The sequence below is a fragment of the Zea mays genome, chromosome 1, assembly GCF_902167145.1.
Source record: "Zea mays cultivar B73 chromosome 1, Zm-B73-REFERENCE-NAM-5.0, whole genome shotgun sequence".
Taxonomy (NCBI): Eukaryota; Viridiplantae; Streptophyta; class Magnoliopsida; order Poales; family Poaceae; genus Zea; species Zea mays.
In genome coordinates this window covers 170,249,105-170,271,590 of record NC_050096.1, presented here as the reverse complement: position 1 = coordinate 170,271,590, position 22,486 = coordinate 170,249,105, and the positions used below count along the sequence as shown (strand labels likewise).

The following is a 22,486-nucleotide window of genomic DNA, read 5'->3' as shown; positions in this document are numbered from 1 at the left end:
CAAGAAGAGGCGTGTGATCAAGGGGGAGCACAAGATGTTCATGTGATAGAGGAAGAAGCGCAACCGGCACCTCCAACCCAAGTTCGAGCGACGATTCAAAGAAATCATCCCGTCGACCAAATATTGGGTGACATAAGCAAGGGAGTAACTACTCGTTCTAGATTGGTTTATTTTTGTGAGCATTACTCCTTTGTCTCTTCTATTGAGCCTTTAAGGGTAGAAGAGGCCTTGCTAGATCCGGACTGTGTGTTGGCCATGCAAGAGGAGCTCAACAACTTCAAGAGAAATGAAGTTTGGACACTGGTGCCTCGTCCCGAGCAAAATGTTGTGGGAATCAAGTGGGTGTTCTGCAACAAACAAGACGAGCACGGGGTGGTGACAAGGAACAAGGCACGACTTGTAGCAAAAGGTTATGCCCAAGTCGCAGGTTTGGACTTTGAGGAGACTTTTGCTCCTGTGGCTAGGCTAGAGTCAATTCGCATATTGTTAGCCTATGCTATTCACCATTCTTTCAGGTTGTTCCAAATGGATGTGAAGAGCGCTTTTCTCAACGGGCCAATCAAGGAGGAGGTGTACGTGGAGCAACCCCCTGGCTTCGAGGATGAACGGTACCCCGACCACGTATGTAAGCTCTCTAAGGCGCTCTATGGACTTAAGCAAGCTCCAAGAGCATGGTATGAATGCCTTAGAGACTTTTTAATTGCTAATGCTTTCAAGGTTGGGAAAGTCGATGCAACTCTCTTTACTAAGACTTGTGATGGTGATCTTTTTGTGTGCCAAATTTATGTCGATGACATAATATTTGGTTCTACTAACCAAAAGTCTTGTGAAGAGTTTAGCAGGGTGATGATTCAAAAGTTTGAGATGTCGATGATGGGCGAGTTAAGCTATTTCCTTGGGTTCCAAGTAAAGCAACTCAAGGATGGGACCTTCATCTCTCAAACGAAGTACACGCAAGACTTGATCAAGCGGTTTGGGATGAAGGACGCCAAGCCCGCAAAGACTCCAATGGGAACCGACGGACACACCGATCTCAACAAAGGAGGTAAGTCTGTTGATCAAAAGGCATACCGGTCTATGATAGGGTCTTTACTTTATTTATGTGCTAGTAGACCGAATATTATGCTTAGCGTATGCATGTGTGCTAGATTTCAATCCGATCCAAGGGAGTGTCACTTAGTGGCTGTGAAGCGAATTCTTAGATATTTAGTCGCTACGCCTTGCTTCGGGATCTGGTATCCAAAGGGGTCTACCTTTGACTTAATTGGATATTCAGACTCCGATTATGCTGGATGTAAGGTCGATAGGAAGAGTACATCGGGGACGTGCCAATTCTTAGGAAGGTCCCTGGTGTCGTGGAGTTCTAAGAAACAAACTTCTGTTGCCCTATCCACCGCTGAGGCCGAGTATGTTGCCGCAGGACAGTGTTGCGCGCAACTACTTTGGATGAGGCAAACCCTCAGGGACTTTGGCTACAATCTGAGCAAAGTCCCACTCCTATGTGATAATGAGAGTGCTATCCGCATGGCGGATAATCCTGTTGAACACAGCCGCACAAAGCACATTGACATCCGACATCACTTTTTGAGAGACCACCAGCAAAAGGGAGATATCGAAGTGTTTCATGTTAGCACCGAGAACCAACTAGCTGATATCTTTACCAAGCCTCTAGATGAGTCGACCTTTTGCAAGCTGCGTAGTGAGCTCAATGTCTTAGATTCGCGGAACCTGGATTGATTTATAGCATACATGTGTTTTATGCCTTGATCATGTTCCTTAATGCATTTTGTTGTTTATTTATGGTGCTCAAGTTGTACAAGCACTCCCCGGACCTCAAAAGTCCATTTGCAAGTGATGCACATATTTAGGGGGAGATGTGCTACAACTTGACCCTTTGAGACTAACTGTGTGCTTGAGTTTGCTTAATTTAGTCTCAAAGGTGGTTTGAAAGGGAAAAGGTGGACTTGGACCATGCAAGACTTCCACTGCACTCCGATGAAAGAGTAACTGATTCCAAGTTCATCTTTGTACTCTTATTGCCTTTTTACTCTTAGTTGAAGATTTTGGTGAGGCAATGGGGTTAAAGGGCCAAAATTGATCCCGTTTTGGTGCTTGATGCCAAAGGGGGAGAAAATAAGGCCAAAATAGTAGAGTTAGAGTTTTTGTTTGTCAAAATACTTTTGTTTGTCTCTCATTCTCAAACCATTGGTCTCTTGTGGGGAGAAGGCTTGATTATGGGAAAAAATGGGAGTTTTTGAATCTTTGATCAATTTCTCTTGAAATATCTCTATGTCTCAACAAGTGTGTTTGACTTAGAGATAGGAAATTGAGGTTGATTTGCAAAAACAAACCAAGTGGTGGCAAAGAATGATCCATATATGCCAAATTTGAATCAAAACAATTTTGAGTTCTCATTTGTATTGATGTTGCACTTTCTTTAGTTGGTTTTATTGTGTTGGCATAAAACACCAAAAAGGGGGAGATTGAAAGGGAAATGTGCCCTTGGGCCATTTCTAAGTATTATGGTGATTGAGTGCCAACACAAGTGGACTTATGCAAAGTGATGGACAAAGTGCAAATCAAGTAAAAAGGTATGTTTCTAAGACTTAGTACATTGTTTTGGAGACTAATGTATTGTGTCTAAGTGCTGGAAACAGGAGAAATCAAGTTGGAAAAGAGATGGCTTTGTTCAGCCAAAGACAGCTCGGTCTGGGTGCACCGGACTGTCCGGTGCGCCAGGACGGCGTCTGTCAACTGGCTGCTCTCGGGAAGCAATTAACGACGTAGGCTATAAATCATCGGACTGTCCGGTGGTGCACCGGACTGTCCGGTGAGCCAACAGTCGGCCGGGCCAACGGTCGGCCGCATAATCCGCGCGCGACGCGTGGCAAGAGCCAACGGTCAGAAGGGGCACCGGACAGTGTCCGGTGCGCCAACGGCTCCAAAGCGCCAACGGTCGGCTTCGCCAAATAAGGAAAGGAATCCGCACCGGACAGTGTCCAGTGGTGCACCGGACTATCCGGTGCGCCAGGCGACAGAAGGCAAGAATTGCCTTCTTGAAATGCTCTCAACGGCTCCTAGCTGCCTTGGGGCTATAAAAGGGACTCCTAGGCGCATGGAGGAGTACACCAAGCATTCCTTGAGTATTGTTGATCACTCACACTTAATTCTTGCGCACTTGTTCGACATTCTTAGTGATTTGAGCTTCGTTCTAGTGAGAACCTTGAGATATGGTCTTGAGCTCAAGTCTTGGTCTTGTGTGTGCGTATTTGCTGTGGATTTGAGTGTGTTGCTTCCCTCCCTTACTCTAGTGCTTCATTGTGATTCTTATTGTAAGGGCGAGAGACTCCAAGTTGTGGAGATTCCTCGCAAACGGGAAAAAGTAAAGTAAAGAAGAACACCGTGGTATTTTAAGTTGATCATTGGATCACTTGAGAGGAGTTGAGTGCAACTCTCGTTCGTTGGGACGCCACAACGTGGAGTAGGCAAGTTTTGTACTTGGTCGAACCACGGGATAAATCCTCGTGTCTCTTGTGCTTGTCCTTATTGTGTCTATTGTGCTTCACAAGAGCTCTCCTATCTACTCACTTGATTTCATTGTTCTAACTCTTAATCAAGTTTGTGGTGTTAAGCTTTAAGTTTTACAGGATCACCTATTCACTCCCCCCCTCTAGGAGCTCTCAGATATGGCGAGTCGTCGCGTGATGCTTCGCTGCGATAGTGATGGGGACCTCTACACCATTCCAGCTGCCACCCACACCTTGCCGCACGCCTCCATTGCCATCACCACCTCCCTGTGGCACTCTCGGCTCGGTCATCCGTCTTCTACTGCAATCAATACTCTTAGAAATACTTTTGCCATTCCTTGTAATAAAGTAGAACCATCTCTATGTCATTCTTGTCAGCTTGGCAAACATGTGAGACTACCTTTTACTCATTCTCAAACACGCAGTTCTGCACCCTTTGATTTGATTCATTGTGATGTTTGGACATCTCCCGTGGCCAGCATATCAGGGTGCCAGTACTATTTGGTTTTGTTAGACGATTACTCTCATTTTTGCTGGACTTTTCCACTTATTCGCAAATCTGAAGTAGCCTCTCACATCACTGATTTTTGCGCCTTTGTGTGCAAACCCAATTTGGCTTTACAATAAAAACTTTCCAGACTGACAATGGCACTGAATTTGCTAACCACACCCTCACCTCTCTATTTTCATCTCGTGGCATTCTTTTCCGATTTTCCTGCCCTTACACATCCCAGCAAAACGGCAAGGCATAGCGGATCCTTCGCACGCTGAATAACATCAGCCGCACTCTCCTCATACATGCCCACATGCCGCCACCTTACTGGGCTGAGGCGCTCGTCACCGCCACCTACCTCCTCAATCGTCGGCCCTGTTCCTCTGTGAACAACGTCGTTCCCTACACCATACTATATAACAAGACCCCCGACTACAGTCACCTTCGTGTTTTCGGGTGTCTCTGCTATCCAAACCTCTCTGCCACAACACCACATAAGCTAGCTCCGCGCTCGGCAGCCTGTGTCTTCTTGGGATATCCTTCTTCCCATAAAGGCTATCGTTGCCTCAACCTCACCACCAGGCGCGTCATTATCTCTCGTCACGTCGTGTTCAACGAGACAGCCTTTCCCTTCTACGCCACACCCCTCCCTATGACGGATATGGATTTTTTGATTGCCTCTAACCCTGCAGCAGTTGTTCCCGTGGCAGCTCCGTCACCGCGTGACGTCGAGCGACCACGGCCGTCGCCTGTCGTGCATGAGGAAGACCCTGCTATCCTCATGCGCGGCCCCGTCCTCCAGGAGCTCGCCTCTACGACATTTCCTTCGTCAGCTGCGCCACCGCCTCCGCGGACTACACTTCCGGACGCACCACGCGAACGTCCGCGCGTGTACGCTCGACGCCCGCGGACTACACCAGCTCTGCCCGAGTACGTGGCTGAGCCAGCCCTCCCCGTCGTCGAAGACCCCACCTCGTCTTCACCGGCTCCACCTCCGCCGCCTCCCGAGCCCCGTCGGGTCACCCGTACCCAGTCTGGCGCCATCCCACCGGTGCGGTACGTGGGTCTTTCGGCGACTGCGACGACGCCTGCCTCTCCGATACCCGGCAACTACCGCAGCGGTTTGGCTGATCCAAACTGGCGCGCGGCCATGGCTGAGGAATACCAGGCGCTCATCGACAACGGCACCTGGCGCCTCGTTCCTCGACCCCCCGGCGCCAACGTTGTCTCCGGGAAATGGATCTTCAAGCAAAAGTACCACTCTGATGGCACTCTTGCTCGTCACAAGGCACGCTGGGTGGTGCGCGGTTTCTCTCAGCAGCATGGCATCGACTACGACGAGACGTTCAGCCCGGTGGTCAAACACCCGACCATCCGGACTGTCCTCAGCATCGCCGCCTCTCGTTCGTGGTACATTCGCCAGCTGGACGTGAAGAACGCTTTTCTTCATGGCCACCTCGAGGAGACCGTCTACTGCCAGCAGCCGCCCGGCTTCATCGACCTCGCTGCTCCTGACCATGTTTGTCTTCTGCAGCGCTCTCTTTATGGCTTAAAGCAGGCTCCCAGGGCATGGTACCAGCGGTTCGCCACGTACATCCGCCAGCTCGGGTTCACCGCCTCCTCCGACGTCTCCCTCTTTGTCTACAAAGAGGGTGAGAGTCTCGCCTACCTACTCCTCTACGTCGACGACATCATCCTCACCGCCTCTTCGACGGATCTTCTTCAGCGCTTCATCATCCTTCTTCACTCGGAATTCGCCATGACAGACCTTGGGGACCTCCATCACTTCCTCAACATCTCCGTCACGTGCTCCTCCGACGAGATCTTCCTGTCTCAGCGACAGTACACCGTCGAGCTTCTCCAGCGCGCTGGCATGGCTGAGTGTCACTCTACATCGACCCTTGTCGACACTCACGCCAAGCTCTCCGCCACTGATGGTGCCCCCATTGCTGATCCATCCATGTACAGGAGCATCGCCGACGCTCTCCAGTACATCACCCTGACCCGCCCAGACTTGGCCTACGCCGTTCAGCAGGGGTGTCTCTTCATGCACGACTCGCGCGAGCCCCACCTGGCGCTGCTCAAGCGGATCCTGCGCTATTTGAAGGGCACTCTCTCCTCCGGCCTCCACCTTGGAGTCGGCCCTGTCCAGTCCCTCACCGCGTATTCCGATGCGGATTGGGCTGGCTGCCCCGACTCTCGACGTTCAGCGTTTGGCTGGGGCAGCAGTCCAGGATTTGCTTCTAAGGACACTTACACTGCAATCTAGTTGTGTTAAGTGAGTTGCCAGTCCCTCACCGCGTATTCCGATGCGGATTGGGCTGGCTGCCCCGACTCTCGACGTTCAGCGCTTGGCTGGGGCAGCAGTCCAGGATTTGCTTCTAAGGACACTTACACTGCAATCTAGTTGTGTTAAGTGAGTTGGTCGCTATACCCTGTTTGTTTGAGCTGCAGCTTTTGGCTCAAAAGTTAGTTTTCTTGCTTTTGGCTTCTAGCTTCTGGTCGTTGCCTTTTTGCTATTGACTTTTGTAATAATTTTTTCTATTGACTTTTGTAATAGATTTTTAGCTTCTCAGCACACCAAAAGCCAGAAAAATCTCCTCTCGTAGTTTATTTCCTCAAAATTCACCTCAACAGTTGGTCTGTAATCTGTTTGTTTCAGCTTTTGACAAGCAGGCCCCAAGTCTGGCGAGCGTTCTTAGCTTTACCCTAGGATGTAGGTGGGTGGGTGTCTTTGGGGCAGAGATGGGATTTAATTCCTAACCTTCCTTTTTTTTACTTATTTCTTCTTAATGAAACGACACACAGCTATTGAACATGTTCTAGAAAACCCATGAAAGCATTGAACATGGAAATTCTTTCTCACACAAGCTACATAGTCTGTTGAATAAATGCAAAGTATACAAAGAATGGTATGCAGAATTAACACTACAATTAAAATCATTTCTAAGTACTACCATTTTCCAAAGGAAACTAAGTTTATGTACAGTGTGGTCCTATGGAGAACCTTTACTATCCCTTTTCTCCAATAGTTTTCAATCGATCATCATGCAATAACTTAGCAGCTAATAAGATCTATTTTGTGTCATGCAAAATGGGAACCAACATCATGCCAAGATAATGTATAGTTACTTGCCAAGAGCTAGAGACATCAATGCTCTTTTTGGTCCACCAGACAAATCCATGGCGTCAAATACTCCAGTAGATTCATCGACCATATCTCCACTTCTAACTGTGACAAATGCAGCCTCTTCACTAGCTTTGTTTGGCCTCTGAAACCGGAGTTCAAGAGGAAAGTCACTCTTATTATGGATCCTAACCAAAGGTTGAACTGAAAGAGATAAGCCTTCCTGCATTTAGTTAGCATTAACTATGAGAAGACAAAATTAGAATACAATAATCAATATGCATGGAAAAGTACAAAAGCATTTGCTTTCCTACCTCAGAACTATGAGACACCTTGACCACAATAAATGGTCCAGAAAAGGTTGTCAGGTCTACAAAGGTAATGGAAAATAGTTCAACCCAAAAGATACTTTAAAGCAAGCAGATTCGGAACAACTTTGGAAACATATATCTAAAAACTGCTGAAATTTCTATGAATGAATATTCTCTGAAAGAAATACCTTTGACTGGTGACACACGGGTTCTCCATGCAAAAATACCAGACTCGTGGAGAGAAATGCTGATTGGAATAGTTGAAAATACACCTTCCTTGAGTAAGCAAATAGAAACCATTTGATCATGTGAAATATTATCATCAAATGTTAAGTGGCTGGAGGATGTGTAAACATGGAGTGTCAGACAAAACAGGAATAGAATACAAAGTGTGAGGGAAGAATCAACATCCAGCGGACTAAGTCACAATGCATTGTCCAACTATGACAATGTGCAAAGTATTAAACATATCCCTTGCTAAGATGACAAGAATTGTCTGAGTAACCAACAAAGCAAACAGACCTCAAGAAAACTGAAGTTGACTGTTGCCCAGGAATTAGTGCATCCCCATTATCTTTAAAATGACACACAAGTGCCAGCCTTGAGCTGTTCTCTATCTGCAGAAGCAATGGTTCGCATGATCATACCTCAAGAAAGAGGCAGTAGGGAAGGAGAGAGAGAACTGAAGTATATTGTATATATGCAATACCCTACTAAAAAAACTCGGCCAGGGAGGGAATGACCGCCCTCCCGGTATTAATGCCTAGGGTCGGCACTCTCAAGGCCCGACATTGCACACCCCGCGGGAGCCCCATCTCACCGCTCTCAAGCGGATCCTACGCCAGCTCCGTGGCTCCATCGACTATAGCCTTCTCCTTCGACCCTCCCCGACATCAGAGCTCGTGGTCTACAACCGACACTGACTGGGTTGGCTACCCCGACACGCGTCGGTCCACTTTCGGTTACGCCGTGTTCCTGGGCGCCAACCTCGTCTCCTGGGCCACCAAGCGGCAGCCCGTCGTCTCTCGCTCTAACGCTGAGGCCGAGTACCGCGCTGTGGCCAACGGAGTGGCCGAGGCCTCCTGGCTGCGGCAGCTTCTCCAAGAGCTCCATAGCCCCCTATAGCGCGCCACCCTCGTCTACTGCGACAACGTCAACACGGTCTAGCTCTCCACGAATCTCGTGCACTATCAGCGCACAAAGCACGTGGAGATCGACCTGCACTTCGTCTGCGAGCGTGTCGCCGCGGGTGACGTTCGGGTTCTCAGCGTCCGGACCACGCTGCAGTTCGTCGACATCTTCACCAAGGGACTGTCGTCGAGTGTTTCACCAATTTTTGATCCGGTCTCAACATCTGTACAGGATAGAGTTGAGACTGCAGGGGGTGTTAGAACCATAGTTGTTAAGGCGTCGTTTAAGCGGTAAGGCGAGGTTTAGGGGCAAGGCATCCGCCTCGCCTTGCGTCCATGACTAAGGCGTCCACCTTAGACAATAAGGTGTCGCCTTAGCGCCGTGAGTGTCGCCTTAGCGATGCTTTGCGGACACCTTGGATGGCTGTTCTCCCTCAGTGTGCTCTCTTCCCTCTCTGATCTCCCCCAGTGCACTATCTTCCCTTCCCTCTCTCTAATATCTCCCGTCTGTGCTTTCTTTGTTCTCTCCCTCTCTGCTCTCTCTCTGTTTCAATTAACTCAGTTTCAGTTAACTGCCAGTGTTCTTAGTTAATCAACTCAGTTTTAGTTCTCTAAATCTGGATATGAATGTGAGTGATAGTGATGAGGCGAACGAGGTGGAAGATCATGAAGAGAATCCTCCTACATTTCATGATGAGTTTGATGATGGCTATTGAGAGATGAGGGTGTTATCTACTACTATCTATTACTTCAGTTGGACTAGTCTATTATGTTGATTTATGTTGAACTTGTACTCCTATTTGCTACTATAATACTATTATCCCTATCTATTTGAGACTATATTCCTATATATTCAATTTTTATTGTCTGTTTTTGTATATTACTAAGGTGTCGTCTCGCCTTACGCCTTATCGCATAAAAGGTAAAAGGGGGTCGGTCGCCTTACCTCGCCTTGCCGCTTTAACAACTATGGTTAGAACCACGTTACGGCTTTAGGCCTAGTCCCCTTGTAATTACCTACATACCCCTATGTGCAATGGGCTTGGCCCAGCTACTTGCCTATATTAATGCACTCCCAACCCAAATTAGGGTTAGGGTTTCCCACACACAGAACCCACTGATGGCTAAGAAGAGACCGAAACATTGGTCCCAGCCGAGAAAAAACCCAAACCTTGGCCCTCTATCACTAACGGGTCGGCGTCAACCGTCCACTCTGCAACGGCCCAAACGAAGGGTGGCTCATAGGGCATTGTAACCCGAGAGCGGATGAGGCACAGCGAGGGGATTTTTTTAACCAACCCTAAAAATTCGCCCTGAGGGGAATCGAACCCGAGACTTGGAGGTGCTACTCGAAAACCTTTAACCACTAGGCTAGAGGCCCTTTCGCTATGCAATGCCCTACTAGGATTGTGCATGGATGGGGTTACATGGTTTTGGATGAGTTTTTGACCCAATCATTTATGGATCAATATAGATGGATGATGTAGAGATTTAGGGAAACACCACTCCCATTGTGTGTGAGTTGGGGTGACATTTCATTATATAGGTTGTATGGCTTGACGTACAAGTAAAGTGAGCACAAAGATGTGCATATGTCAGGGCCTAAGGAGGCCCACGGAGGGGCTGCGGTAGCAGCAGCCATGGGCCCTCCAAGGGGGATTAGATAAGGATAGTTAGAGATAAGATTAGAAGATTAGTTGAGATTATTTTGGAGATTAATTGAGATTATCTAGGAAGGTTATCAGTTAGTAGTTTGTTGAGAGTTTTTAGGAGAGTCTTAAGGAGATAAGGATCTCTAGCTAGATAGAGGCAGCCAGCTGGCCTCTTTATGTAATCAATGGATGAGAAATAAAGTAGGCAAGAATTAGAAGGGAGAAATCCTCCTCTTGCTCGGCCGTGGGCAGAGGCTCCCGGCCGACGTTCCTGCCCATCGATACACCTCTCCCCAATCCCTCACCGATCTAGCGACCATAACAGCATACCTATACGGCTATAGATATCTCTAACATCCGTCCGCAGTCATAACGGAAGGATCCCAGACGCAAAGACTGGACCTAAACTCAGTGAACAAATGAGTAGGCAAGCCCTTGGTCATGACATTCGCGTACTGGTGTGAAGATGTGCCAAAGGCACCTTCTCATGGACAAAGTGTATGTCAATCTCGATGTGCTTGGCACGCCTATGATGTACCGGATCGGTTGTCATGTAGACAGCACGGGGGTCGTAACAAGAAAAATTTAGTCCTTGTCGGGTTCGCAGGGATGGGGAACCATCGCCCATCCCCGTTCCTTGCGTATCCACCCCGCGAACATCTCTTGATCTAAATTAGTTCGTTGATATGTTAAAATTATATTAAAAACTCAATGCATAGCATATTATAAAATACCAAACTAAACTCTAAAATTGATGTCTTTTGTAATTTTAAATCGTGTTTGTTCAATTTATATTAATTTGATATAAACAATTTGATTTTGCCTCTAAATATTATGTTTTCTAACAGGGGTGGATTCCCCGAGGATAAATTCCTTGATGTGGACGGGGATGGGAGAAAATCTCCCCTATGAGCGTTCGTGGGGATGGGGACGGGGATAGGGAGCCATTCCTCGACGGGGAATTGACATCCCTACTCCTGGCCGAGGATGTCCTGGAGGTTTGATAGACATGTGGCGTGCCTGGATCCCAGATAGTCTAGAGGCCTTCAGAGCCTAAGAGTCTAGGGCTCCCGAGTCCCACTCAATACTTGATGGAGTTGGAGTCCGTAGTGGTGAATATCGTAAGGGTCCGAAGCCCTCCCTGAGTGATCGGGGGGGATGCGAACCCTTAGGGACACGTGGTATTTACGGACCTCGTAGTGGGTAGGGAGTTGTCTTGGCCACATGTTGCTGCTCTCGCCGATCAGCTAATCGGCAAGAGCCATTGCGAATGGGTACACTTTTGAAGATCTTGAGCGGCAAGGGGCCCCTTGCGTCACCGCGTGGCAGGAGTCCTAGCCGTGTATGCCCCTGTCTCTTCAGATGAGTCTTGTCGCCTTAATTCCACCTCGAAGGTGGGACTCGTAGCTTGTCTTCCCCATGTAGGCCTAGTTTGCCTATAGCGCATAGGGTACCCATACTCGGGGGCGCTGACAGCTTAGGCATTAAATGTAGGTGGCGAACCGCTAGTACCACACGTGAGGTGCCTGCTTCAGACCAGAGAGACTTCTCTAAAGGACAAACATGGTCAGGAGCGATGGGGTGGACGAAGCCAGGAGGCTACTGATAGTACATGTTCTCGTCCAGGCGACCGTGAAGAAAGGTGTTATTCGCGTCCAGCTAGTGAATTGACTGGGCACGCGAGACCACAATGCTGAGAATGACGCAAATCGTGGTCTGCTTGGCCACCAGACTCAAGGTCTCATCGCAGTCAATGTTGTGCTTCTAGGAGAAGCCACGAACCAAGCGCGCTTTGTGACAAGCAAGGGAGTCGTCCACGTGGAGCTTATGCTTGAAGATTCACTTGCCCATCACTACATTGGTGCTTGGTGGATGAGGGATGAGGCGCTAGGTGTTGTTGGCGTGGAGAACCTCATATACTTGTCAACTATCACGACACACCAGTTGTCGTCGATGAAGGCGTTGCAATAGTTGGGCATGATGGGTGAAGCAATCGTCGAGGCACTCGACAAGAAGGCAAGGTGGAGCTCGAGTGTGGTCCCCATGGCGGCAGCTCGGCCATGAGTCACCATGGGATGTGGCGAAGACAGCAGAGGGTCAGGTATGCTTGGAGACACCAGGTCATAGTCTATTTGGGACCCTGCATAGGGCATGGAGGAGATGCCTAAGCTTGGAGCTATCTGTTGAATGTTGGGAAAAACCCTAACCCTAGATGGGGTTGGGAGATGTATTTATAATAAGAGTAGTTGGTCCTAGGCCCATTACAGAGGGATGAGAGGGTAAATGTACAGGGAAGACCCCTAAACCCTAATACAGTTCTAACACCCCCCGGAGTCACAACTCTATCATGTACAGACGTTGAGACTGGATCGAAAGTCTAGGAAGACACTGGATGGCAGGCCCTTGGTGAAGATGTCGGTGAACTGCAGCGTTGTGGGGACGCTGAGAATTCGAACGTCGCCTGCTGCGACACGCTCCCGGACGAAGTGTAGGACGATCTCCACATGCTTCGTGCACTGATGTTGTATGGGGTTGGTGGAGAGGTAGGCGCGGCGGTTTAGGAGGGTGGGTCAGCGGTCGAGGCGCAAGGTACCGGGCGGCCGGGCCGGCGGTCGAGGGGAGGGGAGGAAGCGGCGGCTGGGCCAGGAGGGGGCGGCCAGCGGCGGCTGGAGGGAGGAGAGGGAGCCGGCGATGCCTAGGGTGGCGGCGGCGGCTGGTGGGAGGGGGGAGGGAGGTAGAAAAAAACTATTGTGGCTCTAGTACCATGTTGAATATTGGGGAAAAACCCCTAACCCTAGCTGGGGTTGGGAGATGTATTTATAATAAGAGTAGTTGGGCCTAGGCCCATTACAGAAGGACGAGAGGGTAAATGTACAGGGAAGACCCCCTAAACCCTAATACAGTTCTAACACTATCCAACAGTCCCGGAGAACCGCGAGGGCTAGGGATTATGAACCGTTGCGGGGCATGGACAACTTAAACAATGCTAAAGCGCCCTGGAGGTGGACTAGACTGGTTGGGTTGGAAGAGGCCAATGTTGGTACACCCAGACCAAACCGACCATCACCTAGCTTAACGGCCACAAGAAGTCCAGTAGTCGCAAGAGATCCAGCAGGCCTGGACAAAGCGGTAGGTTTGTCCATACAACGATGGTCGGTCATCCCACTGCAGCGCGACGCACAATAGGGCCACGCGGCACAATGGCCAGGTCGTCGAACGTCGGGTGGACCTGCGGCTGCTCTACACTTCAAGATGGAGCGGCCGAGGGATGATCATCCTGCAAGAGAAAGGCAAAAGCCGAAGTGGGAGAGGTTGCGATGGTGTCCGAAGGGGAAGGAGGACTCATCAAACACAATGTGTCTAGAGATGGTAACACACCTACAAGTTAGATCAAGGCACCAATAGCCCTTATGATAGGTAGGGTAATCGATAAAAACACAAGTCGTGGAAGGAGACGCCAACTTATGAAATATGGTGGTTGTAAGGTTTGGATTGCATAGGCAACTAAACATGGGGAGGGAGCTATAGTTAGGGGAACGATGAAAGAGGCGCTCAAATGTAATGGAGTTGCCGATGGCCGAAAATGGTGCCTATTGAAGAGATAGGCGGCAGTGAGGATAGCCTCAGTCCAGTATGGGGGTGGGACGTGAGCGTGGATCAGGAGGGTACGACAGACGTTGTGCAAGGTCCAAATGTCATGTTCTGCCTTATCGTTCTGTTGTGATGTATAGGTATAGGAAAAGCAAAGAAAGATGTTTGAGGAATCTAGAATGGAGCCGAGGGCATCGTTGATGAACTCGCGCCCATTATCAACCTAAATGGCTTTGACAGGAAGCTAGAATTTGTTCTTAGTGTAAGCAAGAAAGCTGACTAGGTGGTGGCGCGGTTTGCTTTTAAGTGGAAAGAGTCAACAATAGTGTGAAAAGTCATCGATGAGCATCAAATAGTAGCGACAACACAACCGGAAATACTAAGAACGAGTGATGTCCAAACATCACAATGTAACAACCCAAAGAGAGCGGAGGTATGCAATGACAAGCTAGTGAATGGCAGACATGCATGTTTCTTAGCTAACAAGCATGACAGAGGGAAGATGACTCTACTTTATTACATGAAACATGTTGTCGGGTACCAGGAATGGGGTACCCAAGGCAAGGCCCATAAGCCTCTCTCCGGCCCATTTACCGACCAAGTCCCCACCGAGCAAGTCTGCGAGGCGGGACGAACGACCAAGTCCCCGCCGAGTAAGTCTGCGAGACGGGGCGGACGACCAAGTCCCCACCAAGCTGATCCGCAAGAAGGGAACACAGGTCGACGCTGCCAGCCCGCGGCGACCGCAATAAGACGCAACATCGTCAAGCCATGTTTGAATCGTACATACGGCACCCAAAGGTCTCTGGCTGACGCAATGGAACACCCCCGCATGCGCCCACGGAAATACCCACACTGACTCATGGAGCCAGTCAACCTCGGTCAAAAGGGCCTCAGCGCCAAAGTCTCTACAGTGACCTACATACCCGAAAGAACGCCAGGGGTGTATGCCTACACACGCCAGGGGGTGACGTAGGCCCATAACGACAGGCAGAACCGCGCCACGCACGACCGCTCCGTGGGAGTAGGGGTGAAAACGAGCGGATACGGACGGATAGTAGCTCATCCTGTATCCTACCCTAATGTATTTAAAACGGATTCGGGATCAGATACGAATAGTTAGAAACGGGAGCATCCGCCGCCGCCGCACGTGCAGCATCCGCCGCCTCCACTGCTTCTACTTCCGCTCTCGCTGCTGCCAGTTCCGCCACCGCCAGTTGTGCTGCCCTCGTCGTTGTCGCTGCAGCCGCTGCTGCTGCTCGCTCGCGTTCTTGTGCCACGGCGACCTCGGCCTCCTGCTAGCGCCGCGCACTCAAAGTGACCGAGCGTAGGGACATGGTGTGTTAGTAAGGGGTTGCTGCGTGTGGAAAAGATTGTCTCAGACGAAAGGCTGCTCGTCCGAGTTGGAGAGGAAGGAACAATTGGAGCTCTTGCTGCCGATTGAGTATGGGGAGAGGCGCGAGAAGGAGATAAGCAAGAGATGTTTAGGCTGCAGGATAGTTTGGCTCCGATACCAATTGTAAGTAACGAGACTCTTACTCCCATCGAGATGATTACAATACGAGTTAGGGCAATTTTCGTTTTATTTCTCACACACTACTCAAATGTCATACACATCTAAGGGTTGGGATACATATTTATATTTATAGCCCAAGGGCTGCAGCATATGCTTACTAGAGATGTGAATATGTTGTCATACAAACTGCACTACACCAAGTTGTTGTCCTCTAGTCAAAAGAACTACAGCAATGCACTGTTGTACTCTACCCAAGCTGTTGTCCTTAAAGCAGCCAAAACTGCAGTAGGAAAAGGTGCTGCCCTGCCTGCTGTCCTACGCCTTCACAGCAACTAGTTTTGATTGATGTCATACGCCTCCACAAAGGCATATGCTGTCCTACGCCTCCACAAAGCAGATGTTGTCCTAAAGTAAAGACAAACAAGGATTGTTGTTGTCCTTCCCACAAACCACGAAACTTATTCCAACAAACATAGGGGTGGACGATCACCATCGGTTGCTCCTAGTTGATGGAGGGGGCGTCCTCTGTCGTGGACGTGGTACTGTAGTCACTAGAGTGTGGTGGTGCCATCAAAACAAGGGTGACAGCGACCAAGAGGAGGAGCGATGATCAGTACCTAGGAGAGGAGACCAGTGGTGCCCTAGGGAAGGGTCAGCGACTAGGGGGTGGGTGGGGAAGTGGAGGGGAGGAGCCAGGGTTAGGCCTAGAGACCAGTCCCATTGTGGGTGTGACCCTTCATTATATTTGTATGGCTTGGTGTACAACTAAGGCTGTATGGCTTGGTGTACTAGGTGAGTACAAATATATACACGCTTATACATATCTCTAACAGATTGGATAGGATTGGATTGGGCGGGTTACATGGTTTTCTACATACTGAAGAGTGATGGACGAAATTGAAAGCAGATGAACTGCTGAATATTGATTGATGATATGAGGGTTAAAGGTTACATATATATAGGGAGGAGATCTGTGTGGTTTATGGAAACAGAACCAATCATGATCTCCTCACATCTCTAGCTATAGAAACATAACCAATCAGGATCCCCTCATATCTCTACATATCTCTAGCTGTCCTAATCAGAACCAATCAGCAGATGGCTGTCCTTATGTGGCTGATAGGGACAGAGATGGCACCAGCCTGTAGGGACTGCCTGCATGGCGCAGTCAAGACTGCTAACACCCCCCCGCAGTCGGAGCGTCGAAAGCCTGGACGTTCAGACTGGACCGGAACTCAGTGAACAATGAAGATGGCAGGCCTTTGGTGAAGATGTCGGCGTACTGGGAAGTGGTAGGGACGTGAAGAACACGAATAGTACCAAGAGCAACCCGCTCGCGGACAAAGTGAAGATCAATCTCAATGTGCTTCGTGCGCTGATGCTGAACCGGATTAGAGGACATGTAGACAGTGCTGATGTTGTCACAGTAAACCAATGCAGCGCGCTGCAGAGGAGCATGCAGCTCTAGAAGAAGCTGGCGCAACCAGGTAGCTTCGGCAACAGCGTTAGCGACAGCACGATATTCAGCCTCGGCACTGGAGCGGGAGACAGTGTTCTGTCGCTTGGAAGACCAGGAGATAAGACTGTCTCCTAGGAACACAGCGTAGCCCGAGGTAGACCTGCGTGTATCTGGACAACCAGCCCAATCAGCATCAGAGTAGACCACCAACTCAGTTTGCGCAGAGGGGCGAAGTAACAATTCGAGGTGGAGAGTGCCACGAACATAACGAAGAATCCGTTTCAGAGCAGCGAGGTGGGGCTCGCGGGGATCATGCATATGAAGGCAGACCTGCTGAACAGCATAAGCAATATCTGGTCGAGTGAAAGTCAGGTACTGGAGAGCCCCTGCCAAACTGCGAAAATCCGTAGGATCAGTGACTGGAGTACCATCTGTGCCTGAGAGCTTGGGATTTACATCGACAGGAGTGGAGCAAGGCTTGCATTCGGCCATGCCAGCGCGAGTCAGAATGTCAACCATGTACTGCCGCTGAGAGAGGAACAGGCCACTCGGAGTGCGCTGAACCTGCATCCCCAAAAAGTGATGAAGCTCGCCGAGATCCTTCATGGAAAACTCCTGCTGAAGAGTTCCAATGATGCGCCGTAGGAGGGCTGTGGATGAGGCTGTGAGCACAATGTCATCAACATAGAGCAGGAGATACACCAAGTCAGTGCCGCGACAGTAGACAAACAGAGATGTGTCAGATTTAGCCTCCACAAAACCAAGTGAGAGCAGAAACGAGGCAAACCAGCTGTACCAGGCGCGGGGCGCCTGTTTGAGACCATATAAAGAACGATTCAACCGGCAGACGAAGTCGGGGTGAGCTGAATCTGTAAAACCAGAAGGCTGGGAGCAATATACTGTTTCTGACAGAGTGCCATGAAGAAATGCATTCTTGACGTCGAGCTGATGAACAGGCCAGTTGCGAGACAGTGCAAGAGTCAACACAGTGCGCACTGTAGCAGGCTTCACAACCGGACTGAAGGTCTCGTCAAAATCAATGCCATGACGCTGTGAGAAACCTCAAAGAACCCAACGAGCCTTGTACCTCTCAAGAGAACCATCAGCATGGAACTTGTGCTTGAAAACCCACTTGCCGGAGACAATATTGGCAGCCGGAGGACGAGGAACAAGATCCCAAGTGTTGTTCCCCAAGAGAGCCGAGAACTCCTCTTCCATGGCCTGGCGCCAGTGAGGATCAGCAAGAGCAGCTCGATAGGTCCGTGGCACAGGTGAGAGTTGTGCTGCGTGAAATAGAGCTGGCTGTCGAAACCCCAGTTTTGCTCGAGTAGTCATGCGGTGATGGTTGACGACCGGGGGAACAGGAACAGCGCCGGGTGGGAGCTGAGATGCGGCTGCTGAAGGCGAAGAAGCAGCAACAGGCGTCGGTGCAGCGGGTGCAGCAACGGGCGTTGTTGCAGCGGGCGCCTGCGGTGAAGGAGTAGCATCAGCAGTCGGAGCTGGCGCAGAACGACGAGTGTAGACGAATCCGTCGAAGCGTCGAGGGCCGGGACCCGGCTGGGTATCCGGGGCGCGGTCGGCAACGACTGCAGGTGCAGCGTCGTTTGTCCGGGCGGAGCCAGGATCAGGTGTAGGTGCGGCGGTAGGCAGGGGCAGCAGTTGGTCGTTGGAGCACGGACTGCTGACTGCTGCTACAGGGGCCGCACGTGGCTGTGCGGGAGCGTCTGTTATACCTGCAGGAAGGAGACAGAAACGTGCTGATCCAATAGGAGCAGGCACGGCAGGGTGAGAATCTAAGAGAAACTCGAAATCCTCGGCAGTGGGTGTGGATGACTGTTCGGCAAAGGGAAAAGAAGTCTCATCAAAGACTACGTGCCGAGATATGATGATCTTGTTGGAGTGAATATCGAGGCATCGATATCCTTTGTGATGATCAGAATAACCAAGGAAGACACACAAAACAGAACGAGGAGCAAGTTTGTGGGGGGAAGTGGCTAACAAGTTAGGATAGCATTTGCAACCAAAGACACGAAGATGATTATAGACTGGAGCTGTACCGAAGAGGGCTTGGTGAGGGGTGGAAAAACGAAGTGTCTTGGTTGGCAAAATGTTGAGAAGACGAGTAGTGGTGTTGAGTGCCTCAGCCCAGTAAGACGGGGGAATGCTGGCCTGAAAAAGAAGGGAGCGAACAACGTCATTAATGGTGCGAATGATGCGTTCGGCTTTGCCGTTCTGAGGCGAAGTATAGGGGCATGACATCCGGAGATGGACACCATTGGTGAGGAAGAAAGCGCGGGTACTAGAGTTGTCAAACTCACGACCGTTATCGCACTGAACACCTTGAATGGGGACGCCAAACTGAGTATGCACATAGGAGAAGAAATGAGTAAGAGTGGCAAATGTGTCAGACTTAAGGCGTAGGGGGAAAGTCCATAGGTAATGTGAGTAATCATCAAGTATAACCAGATAATATTTGAAACCAGAAATACTCAACACAGGAGAAGTCCATAGGTCACAGTGAATTAACTGGAAAATTTTAGTGGCACGGGATGATGACACACTAAAAGGAAGACAAGTATGACGACCTAACTGACATGCATGACACAAAGTATCAGTAGTAGCATTCTTATTACAAGAAATCCCCGAAATGTGTGCTAGTTTGGACATGACTTCGCGACCTGGATGCCCAAGACGTTGATGCCAGAGCGATGGTGAAACAGCAGCATGAAAGGTGGATGTTGAAAGCCGCAGCGGGTAGAGAGGACCGGAGCTGTCACAGCGGACGATCTCTTTCTGAGAGAGAAGATCCTTCACAGAGCAGCCAAAAGGGTCAAATTCAACTGAGCAATTATTGTCAGAAGTGAACTGGCGCACAGAAATAAGATTCTTAATGAGATTAGGTGCAACAAGAACATTGTTAAGACGAAGGGAATTGGAAAGAGCAGCATGACCAGCAGAAATAACAGGAATGGAATGACCATTGCGGACAATAATAGAGCAAGGAAGCTGCGTAGGAGTGGACTGGGAGAGAGTACCAGCATCAGAGGACATGTGAGTGGTGGCGCCCGAGTCGAAGTACCACTCACGCTGCTGAGGGGGCTGCAGTGTCATGGTGCTGAAGTCGGAGAGGAGCGTCTGCTGATCCCAGGAAGGGAGAGGAGCGCCCGAGCTGTAGAAGCCAGGCGGTGGAGCTTGCCACTGCTGCTGGGTAGTCAATGGCGGCGGTTGCTGGCTCCCAGGCCATGGTGGAAGTGGCTGCTGGATCCCAGACCACTGCCCCTGGGCACCGGCGAGTAGGGACTGGGGCAGCGGGGGTGGCTGCTGCTGAGCATCGTGGCGAGGAGTCGAAGGAGCGCCTGGAGCCCGCGGGCCGGGCCACATGTGGATGGACCCGGACCACGGATTGTGGGGGGACGGCCACTGTCCACGGACAGGGGACGGCCACTGTCCACCAACAGAGGGGCCGGAGAAGAAGCCACCGGGAGCTGCGCCGTTTGGCTGCGAACGCCCGCCCTTCTTCCCAGCACGTTTGCCCCGTGACTGCTGGTGCGGCTGCTGCTTCGGCTTGGAGTTGTTCGGCGACGCCTTAGGTGGTCCGGAGGCGAGCAGAGCGGTGGCCGATGTCGAGGAGTGATGTGCCAAGGTAAGTTACTCGAGGAGAAGATCGTTTTGTACCTCCAAGAAGGTAGGAAGAGGCCGCCCGCGTCGAAGATGAAGACCGATGCTGCTGAAACGTTCGTTGAGGCCGCGGATGACGTTGAGGACGAGAGTGCGGTCGGGAACGGGCTCACCAAGATCACCGAGGGCATCGGCCATCCCTTTGAACTTGCGACAGTAGTCGGTGATGGAGAGATCGCCTTGGCGGAAGTTGCGAAACTCCGCGTCGAGGAAGAGAGCTCGAGTCTCCCGGTTCCCGAGGAACTGGGATTCTATGGCGAGCCACGCGGCGCGGGCGGAGACGTCGCGAATGAGAACGGCGTCGGCTAGCTCGGTGGTGATGGTGCCGACGATCCAAGACTTGACGACGCAATCCATCCGCACCCAATCTGGAGAGAAGGGTGCGTAGTCGTCGGTGAGAACGTGGCCTTCCAGGGAGTACTTGCCGACGGCGAGCAGGAAGGCGTCGCGCCACCGGGTGTAGAGGGTGGACGACACGTCGAGGAGGACGGGAATGATAGCCCTGATGTTCTGAACTGCAACCGCCTGAGCGTGCAGATTGATGAGCGCAGCGGCTTCATGAAGGAGAAGAGCTTCACGCGTGCGAGCGTCAGGAGCGTCGTCACGAATGGTGGAGGCGTCGTCGTTGTTGACCTCCTCGTCCAAAGGATCAGCAGAGGCGCGGGCCTGGGCGGCCCGGGCAAGAGCGTCGCGGATGCGGGCGGCGGCCGCGTCGCGCTCCTTGGTGGCCTCAGCCGCCTCGCGTTCAGCATCGCGGGCACGCGCAAGGGCGAGCTCGCGAGTTTGAAGACGAGCAGCCCTCTCCTGCTGCGCGCGCAGAGCAGCCTCTGCCGCAGCAGCGTCGTCGACTCTGGGAGAAGGGGGCTGGTGGCTAGCCATGGACGGCGCGCAGGAGCAGCAGCCGTAGCAGCGTCGGGTGAGCGCGCTAGACAGCGGAAGGTGAGTAGAAATGAACCTAGACTCGTGATACCATGAAAGCAGATGAACTGCTGAATATTGATTGATGATATGAGGGTTAAAGGTTACATATATATAGGGAGGAGATCTGTGTGGTTTATGGAAACAGAACCAATCATGATCTCCTCACATCTCTAGCTATAGAAACATAACCAATCAGGATCCCCTCATATCTCTACATATCTCTAGCTGTCCTAATCAGAACCAATCAGCAGATGGCTGTCCTTATGTGGCTGATAGGGACAGAGATGGCGCCAGCCTGTAGGGACTGCCTGCATGGCGCAGTCAAGACTGCTAACAGAAATCATATTCTCTTCTCCGTCAAATCCACTAATTTGCTTCTGTCACCGCCTCCTTACGACGAAAGAAATCACCCCAGCGAGCCCACATAACTGCTGCCTACCAATCCTGACAGCAACTACTCGAAGGAACGAACATACATGCATGTGTCCATGCACATTCATTCGCTTGCCTGCCAATACTATTGAGTTATAACCGCCGCTTCTAAGTTAGCATACAATCACGCGATTGTGGAGGAGCAGGAGCATGCGCCTCCTAAGCTCTTCCTGTCGGGCTACAATGGCAGCATGCCAACCCATGGGTCTTATGGGTCCAATCCATATATTATTACTTTTCATAGATTGAGTGGATTAGGTAACGCATGCACATGGTTATACAATACTAAGAACTAATGTGTAGAATGCAAGTAGCGGAACTCTTACTCTAATCGAGAGGATGACACTAAAAGTTGGGGCAATTTTCTGGTTTAAGTCTTACTCAATGCCAACCCAACCTCAGGGGTTGGGGTAACATACTTATAGCAGCCAAGGGTAGCCAAGCATATGCTAAGATGCTAGTCTAAGATGTCCTAGAGATGTTGTCCTCTAAGATTCCTAGAGATGCTGTCCTAAAAATATTGTCCTCCACAAAAGAACCACAAAGACCACAAAGACTTATTACATCATAGAATATAACAAAATATGATTGTAGAGTTGTCGGTCATATCATTGTGGTTCACATTCATGCATACAAAATGAAATTCAAC

The 22,486-nt window shown here is 50.4% G+C and overlaps 2 protein-coding genes across 4 annotated transcripts in view; both read right to left on the bottom strand.

Annotated features, from left to right (window-relative positions):
• LOC103640525 (uncharacterized) overlaps nucleotides 1-22,486 on the bottom strand; it is a 70,508-nt gene that overhangs the window by 33,649 nt on the left and 14,373 nt on the right. For all 3 annotated transcript variants that reach the window (XR_002266247.3, XM_020546517.3, XM_020546518.3), the window contains 4 exons: nucleotides 7,981-8,075; nucleotides 7,647-7,795; nucleotides 7,462-7,517; nucleotides 7,157-7,370 (listed from right to left, as the gene is read on the bottom strand). Coding sequence is in view for 2 of the 3 variants with exons in the window: in XM_020546517.3 (XP_020402106.1) it covers nucleotides 7,157-7,370; nucleotides 7,462-7,517; nucleotides 7,647-7,795; nucleotides 7,981-8,075 (514 nt within the window). In the remaining variant the exon portion in view is untranslated. The remainder of the gene's footprint in view (nucleotides 1-7,156; nucleotides 7,371-7,461; nucleotides 7,518-7,646; nucleotides 7,796-7,980; nucleotides 8,076-22,486) is intronic.
• Nucleotides 16,246-22,486, bottom strand: LOC118476073 (uncharacterized). Its single transcript, XM_035964132.1, has one exon. It carries the CDS (start codon nucleotides 21,361-21,363, stop codon nucleotides 20,455-20,457), a length of 909 nt encoding a protein of 302 aa, XP_035820025.1. The 5' UTR covers nucleotides 21,364-22,486; the 3' UTR covers nucleotides 16,246-20,454.

Bases quoted from the DNA above. Each gene is read 5' to 3' on its own strand.
- LOC118476073 (XM_035964132.1), bottom strand. From the start codon at position 21,363: ATGGCTAGCCACCAGCCCCCTTCTCCCAGAGTCGACGACGCTGCTGCG.